We start from the raw sequence: 7,544 nt of genomic DNA on the forward strand, positions 1-7,544 counted from the left end.
GGTACTAAAAGGTGAAGGATAGAAGGAAAATGTGTAGGAGTGAGATTAGCAAAGAAAATTGAACTGCAAGAGAATAACTGACACAGTTTCAATATTGTCTTTGTTATATCAAATGAAAGTCACATCCCTTTACCATATATACTTTAAAAATAACTATTGTTTCCCTTGCCAGTGTGGCTTAGTTGTTTGGAGCATTGTCCCATGCACCATAAGGTGGTGGGTTCAGTGCCTGGTTGGGGTACATACAGGAGGCAATCCATCAATGTTTCCCTCTCTCTCTCTTTCTTTCTCCCTTTCTCTAACTAGGATGTGGTGGTGCTGGGGTTCAGAGTTCAAATCCAGCAGGCCCTACCTAAAAGCGCTATGTTGTTAGGGTAGACAAAGAGCCCATTAACCTCCATTAAAAACCTACTAAGAAAAAGACAGATAACCTGGTAGAAGAAAAACTACAAATCATGAAATTCACAAAAGAACTAAAATGGCCAACTACTCCAAGAACGCAAATTAAAATTGCATTACATTGTCATTTTTAAAAACTCTCCAGTTGGCAAATGTTAAAAAACTTGATAATAGCTGCTTTTTGTCAAAAGCAACAAGAACTAAACTATCCCATCATCTTTCTAGGAGTGTAAATGGGCACAACTGTACACAAATACATACACATATGTGTGTATGTGTATGTGCATGCATGTATATGCTTATATAATTTACTTAAAAACTCTAAGAACTTATCTTAAGAAAAATATCAGACAAGTAAGCAAAGAAATATGTACAGTGATGTTTATTGAAGCATTGTTTTATATAAACAAAATCTAAAATACTACCTAAATGCTCATTAGTTAATGTGTTAAACAAATTATTATGTATCTTTTAAATACTATGCAGCCTTTACAGTGGATGAGATGGACACACACTCCTTTATAATTCCTGAGATTGATACACACACACACACACACACACACACACAGATATTATTTACATATTTATAGACAAATGCATTTATTATCCTCTCATTTTTAAAAAAGAATATATAATTTACAATGTATACAATTCCATAGAGTCATCATACTCATGAAAAAAAAGGTGCATTTAACACTAACTTATTTTCTTCATAGACACGCACTTGATTTGACAGTTCAAAAATGACACCAGATAATCTAAATTTCAGTAAGTCATTTGACTGTTTTTCCTGATATGCTTTTGGAATTAGCATTGCTGGAATAATTACAGCCAGAGTATCTTAATGTTAGTCATAGGGAAGTCTCTAGTTATTGCAAGATTTTTTTTTAACAATGTTTAACATTTTATTAGTTATTTGAAAATGGAGGAGTAAAAACTGTCGCCAAATTTATGAAGATAAATCTAGTAAGGTTAGCTTATCTAGCCCCATTTTACACTTACATTATACTTACAGAGTTTCTATGATGCTTTTGTATAAGCCTGTGATGGAATATTCTAAAATTAGTGACAAGATTTAGCGTTCTTTATTAATTAGTACTACCACTGAATCAAAAATAGAAACTTCAGAGGAATTCTGGTCTCCAGAAAGGGTGGAAGAACCTGTATCAGGCAGGCTAACCCTTCCATAGTTAAAAATTTAAGCACTAGAGAGTCCTAGAAAGTAAACAGAAACTGGAAGGAATGCTTCAACCTTTGAAGGAGGTGAACCTGGACTGGCCCAGATCTATCTGTATATAGCTATCACCTTACGGCTCCCTCTAGTCTGCAGGAGCTGGTGATTACTACTCCAGCAGAAAGTCACAGACTTGTGTTGTAAGGAATGCTGGCCAAAGAAAGTAACAGTAGGGGAAACTTACATCTAAAGGAAGAAATGAAATCACCTGAAATGTGAATATATGGGTAAATATAAAAGGTAAACTTCGTTATTTTTGATTTCTAGTTTCTTTTAAAAGAATCATTTGTTTGATGTGAGAAAAATCCCTAAAATTTACTAAATTAAATTCACACGAAAAACCTTTCTTTGTAGAGAACTCCAAGTCCAGATAGTTTTATTAGTGAATTCTATGAAACATTTAAGGAAAATTAGTACCAGTTTTACACAAACTTTATCAGAAAACCTTTTTTTTTTTAGGACACCCCAAGTTCAGATAGCTTTACTCATAAATTTTATGAAGCATTTAAGGAATATATACCAATTTTACACAAACTATCAGAAAATATAGGAGAAAGAAACACATTCAGTCTCATTTTATAAAGTCTGCATAGCCCCAAACCAAAAATCTGACAAGGGCATTACAAGGAGAGAAAATTACAGCCTAGTGAATCAAATAAAGCAATATTATCTGTACTGTACTCCACATACATTATGACCAAGTAAGGTTTATCTCAGGCATGCACAGTTAGTGAAACATTTGAAAATCACTATATTAACAACCTTATAGTCATCTTAGTAGGTTCAGAGACATCACCTAACAAAATTCAACATTCATTCATGAGAAAATAATACAAAAAAAGTGTTTTCACTCTAAGACATTATTTATGTAGACAGTCCTAAAGAATCTACCAAACTACTCTCAGAATCAATATACAAAAACCAATTATATATATAATACAACAGCAAAAATTAGAAAATAAGCTCATAAGAATTTCATTTGCGATAAAACATACGCAATTAGGAATAAAGAGACATTTAAGACTTATTTACTGGAAATTACTGCTGAATGAAATTAAATGGGGATATGCCATGTTTTTTTATTCAAAGTCTTGATATTGTTAAGAATATTGAGACTTCCAAGAATATCACTTCTCCCAAATTGATCCATAGATTCAGTACATTCCCAATTAAAACCTCAACAAGATTTTTTATAGAAATTGCAAGATGATTGTAAAATCTGTTTAGAAAAGTTTAAGGAATTTATATATCTAAAACAATCTTAAAGAATAGGAAAGTTGTCATACTCACATTAATTGACTTCAAGACTTTAAAGCTACTGGAATAATTGATAATATGGTATTAGCATAAGGATAAACAAATAGATCCATGAAACAGAATAGAAAATATTAAATAGACCCATACAAGCATAGTTGATTTTTGACAAAGACACCAAGACATTCCCATGGGGAAAGGAAGTCTTTTCAACAGATATACTGGAATAAGTATCTATACTAATAGAAGGGTAATATGCTATTTAGACCAGATGTCTTCCGGACATCCTTCCGGACAAAGCCACAGCGGCTGCGAGGGCTGAGGGCCTGCGGCCCAGGAGAGGGAGAAAAGCCGCCTGCCCCGCGGCCCCGGGCACCAGCACCTGCGGCTGCGGCCTGGGAGAGGGAGAAAAGCTGCCTGCCCCGCGGTCTCGGGTGCCCGCGGCTGCGGCCCAGGTAAAGCCACCCACTCATGGTCCCGGGAGCCTGCGGCCTACCCAGGCAAAGCCACCCGCCCATGGTCCCCTGTAGCTGCAGCTGGCCCAGATGCCTGCTGCCGGCCAGAGGGAGAGAAGCTCGGTTCCCGGGTGCCTGCGGCTGGCCAGAGGAAGGAATCCTGGGTCCCGGGGGCGGGGCTGAGGCAGAGGCGATTAGGGGCGATCAGGCCAGCACTTAGGGGTGATCAGGCAGGCAGAGGTGGTTAGTGGCGATCAGGCAGGCAGGCGAGGGGTTAGGAGCCAGCCGTCCTGGATTGGGCCTAAACCAGCAGTCGGACATCCCCTGAGGGGTCCAGATTGGAGAGGGTGCAGGCCGGGCTGAGGAACACCCCCCATCCCCATGCACAAATTTTGTGCACCGGGCCTCTATTATAAATATATGAACAATCATTTCACAAAAGAAGATACATAAATGGCCAATAAATGAATGGCATACAACATTGTCATTGGGGAACGCAAGTATAAACATATTGAGGTACTACTTCAAACCTAGTACAATAGCTAAAATTAAAGAGACTGACAATACTGTTACATGTTGGCAAGGATATGGAGCAACTGGAACTCATACATTGCTCATATCAATGTGGATAGATCTCAAAAACATCATGTTTAAGTGAAGAAGCCAAATGCAAAAGGACATCATGTAGGAAGAGTTGATTCCATTTAAGTGAACTTCAGGCCTAGGCTCACTTATCTGCGCTGACAGAAACCAGAACGGTTACTGCCTGTGGGGATGCATGAAATTCATGCAAGGGGCTCGGTCCACACAGCCCCTTGCAGCCCCGGCTTCGTCCAGAAGGTCGTCTGCATAGTCATCCGGAAAGTCGTCTGATGGTTGTTCTGCTGTTTGGTCTAATTAGCATATTAGCTCTTTATTATATAGGGTATCCATTTATTTTTAAAAGATGTAGCTGCTTGGCTGATTAAAGTCCACTGAGTTATGGGTGAAAAACAACTTTTGTACTGTTTGACTAATCATCTATTTTTTTCTATTAAATTATCTTTCTTTTTTTTGCATTTACCTAAGGAAAATATATTTCCACTGCCATGTGAAGAGTATTTTGATTGGTTATTGTATGTGGGTTGTTGTTTTTTTTCCCCAGCACTTTTCTCCTAATACTATTTTGTGATTTTTAACTAGATTGTTGTATTTCAGTAAGCTATTGAATTTATTTCTGCATGAAGAACTCCGGAGTGGTGGGTTGCTTGCCATTTATATTGTTAAATTGGCACCTCCTATTTAAACATTCATCTCATCAGTTGTTAAACTTTACTCATAGGGAAAATCTTTTTCTGAAATTTTTGGGGGAGTTGACTTAAGTTCATTATCAGTTCTGATACGGGGTCTATGAAAAGATATTGCTATATTGCTTTGTGGATCATCCTCATTGATTAGTAGTCATGTTTGGTATTAGAGAAGGATGAAAAAAAGGAACTCTCACCCCACCAATATCTCAACCTAAACAGAAGGAAAGACAGGAAAACACTATTTGAATTTTTGGGAATGGGGAATCAAGGAATAACAGCTCTCTTCTCTCCCACGTTTCAAACCAATTGAAGAATAAGACAGTAGAGTTGGCAGATGAAGAAGCTGGTATGGAGAATATAGTTTAGATGTAAGAACCAGATGGACTTCCTAGCCTCCAGCCTCCACCTTGAAACAATCCACCAAAGGGAAAGGCTGAGACTGCAGAGCAAATATAACTTCCTGGGTTACTCCCTCACATGGCTCCTGGTTGAAAAGGGAGGAAGAAAGAGACAAAACTCCCATGCTTAGGAGTTTAATAGACTCACTCAATCCAACCAAAAGATGGATTAATGTCCATGCTCCACACACTGGGAGGTTCCACATCTGTAGGAGAGGAGTAGGAAGTGAGATAAGGAGCCAAGAGTGTTGGGGAGGAGGGAAGAGAAAGGGAGAACCCCACTCAGAGAAACCAGAAGAGGGGGAAGATACCGTTCTTTTATTAAAAACCAAACATACAAGATATAGCTAGCTCTAGGTATGCAAGCAAAGATATGAACTGATTTCAGCAAATAAAATAGTTGTGCATTTCATTAATATAAAAGAAGCAAGAATTATTTCAGAATCTACATATTAATACCTATTACAAATGAAATATCTCTGCCAACAGTTTAAGGATTAGTTATAAAGACATTTTGTACAATAATAAATTGACCCTGAAGTGTTTTTCACTCTCTAGCCAACTTCCGGTTGGCTAGATGGAATCCAACTGCCGGTACCTCCCTCACTTCTGGTTCCTTCTCAGTTTGCCTGTGACTTTTAACTGGATGTATACCCACGGTTCCTTCCTTGGCCTGTCCAGCGCTGATTGCACCTGCTTCCCAGTCCCATCCCTGCTACTCTCTTAGAGGCTGCATGCCATCAGCTCTCTTCTCTTTCTCCAGGCCTTTGACAGTGTTTCTCTGTGTCCATAGCTTCTAAATGGTGTCTGGCTTTTGGCAATAGATTTATTCAACCCGTTGATTGATTAATGAGAAACACTTTGACATAAGTTTCTCCTGCCAGAGATGATTAGGAAAAATAAACATCAACTAAAATACCAATTTACAGTTTGTTTTTTTAAAGTAAAATATCTTTCAACAGAATATCAGATTGCATTATCTTTTTTTAATCCATTAATGTCAAAGGAGAGAACTTTGGTCCATTAAATATAAGATAGCACTTACCAAAAATAACATGTGAATTACCCATCCCATATAATAAAGGGCTAATATGCAAATCGACCAAATGGCAGAACGACCAGTCGCTATGACGCGAAGTGCCTACCAGGGGGTAGACACTCAACACAGGAGCTGCCCCTTGGTGGTCATTGTGCTCCCACAGGGGGAGTGCTGCTCAGCCAAAAGCTGGGCTCTCCAGTGGGCTCATGGCTAGCGAGCGCAGTGGCGGTGGCGGGAGTCTCTCCCGCCTCTGCAGCAGCACTAAAGACCCCTCAGGGGATGTCCTCCGAGGGGTCCCGGACTGTGAGAGGATATAGGCCGGGCTGAGGAACCGCCCCCAGTGCACGAATGTTGTGCACCAGGCCTCTAGTTTATAAATAATTAGAATATTATAGAATAAATATAACGCCAATATCTCATAAATGTAATTTCATTTTCCAAAATTATTCTGAAGATTGAGTCTGGCAGAATTTTGTGAATATCATATTCCTGGTGCTATTTCTTGGACATTTAAACCTCTGTTCTCTGAATTTGGAACATGAATGGTAACACTCAGTGAAGTGGCTATTTCTCTATCTCCCATCTTCCACAGGCTTTCTTCATTCTAGTCATGGAGTAGCGTGACTTCTGTTTTTGATCAAAACAGATGCCAAAAGAGTGAACTTCATCTCCAAAGAGAGAAGTCTCAGTCAATAATCTTTTCTTGCACTGAATTCTGAAAAAAATAGTTTTTATTAGTTTCTTGGACTATTTATTAATTTTATTTAAAATTTTTTTTGAAGCCCTAGCCAGTTTGGCATGGTGGTTAGAGCATCAACCCACAGACTGAAGGGTTGTGGGTTCAATTCCGGTCAAGGACACAAATCTCAGTTACAGGCTCAATCCCCAGTCCTGGTCAGAGCGAGTGTGGGAGGCAACCAGTCGATGTGTCTCTCTCACGTAGATGTTTCTTTCTCTCTGTCTCTCCCCCTCACTTACACTCTCTCTTAAAAAAAAAAAAAAAAATAGAAAATTTGATTAAATAAATAAAATAAAAAGTATTGTGAAGTAGATTTTAATGAACTTGTATTTGATATATAAGAGAAAAGTAATTTTACAATTTCTAAAATAGCATAGTCATCTTTTTTAAAATCACAGTTTTATTATTTAATCTCACTTTTCCCCCCCCAGACATTTTCTCCTTTTTTATAAGCAGTTTAATTTATTAGAATTAATGCTGTAAAACCATTGTACAGTGCTTTGGACATTTGGTTATAATTTCTTTGTCTGCCAAGCATTTTTCAGTAAAGTTAATTTTTGGCTCTAATGGTTTTCAATGTGAAATTTATTAACTTTGAGATGACCTGTGGTCTACATATTTTCTTCAGTGCATGGCTTATCTGTTAAAGTACTTATTTTATTATGTATTAAACTGATAGCTGTAAATTATACTATTCGGCATTGGTAAACTAACATATTGTTGTGCAAATAAAGAGT

The 7,544-nt window shown here is 38.0% G+C and overlaps 1 protein-coding gene across 6 annotated transcripts in view; it reads left to right on the forward strand.

The window, feature by feature from the left end:
• Positions 1-7,544, forward strand: part of EXOC2 (exocyst complex component 2) — a 286,986-nt gene that overhangs the window by 237,356 nt on the left and 42,086 nt on the right. Inside the window, exon 24 of one of the 6 annotated variants that reach the window (XM_014542314.1) lies at positions 6,661-6,795. The exons of 4 other annotated variants lie outside the window; for them this stretch is intronic. In XM_014542314.1, the coding sequence (XP_014397800.1) occupies positions 6,661-6,692 (32 nt within the window). In that variant the 3' untranslated portion in view covers positions 6,693-6,795. Of the gene's footprint in view, positions 1-306; positions 421-6,660; positions 6,796-7,544 lie in introns of those variants that run through there. One more of the 6 variants, XM_005869537.2, reaches the window with a different exon arrangement.

The sequence above is a fragment of the Myotis brandtii genome, unplaced genomic scaffold (assembly GCF_000412655.1).
Source record: "Myotis brandtii unplaced genomic scaffold, ASM41265v1 scaffold298, whole genome shotgun sequence".
NCBI classification, from domain to species: domain Eukaryota; kingdom Metazoa; phylum Chordata; class Mammalia; order Chiroptera; family Vespertilionidae; genus Myotis; species Myotis brandtii.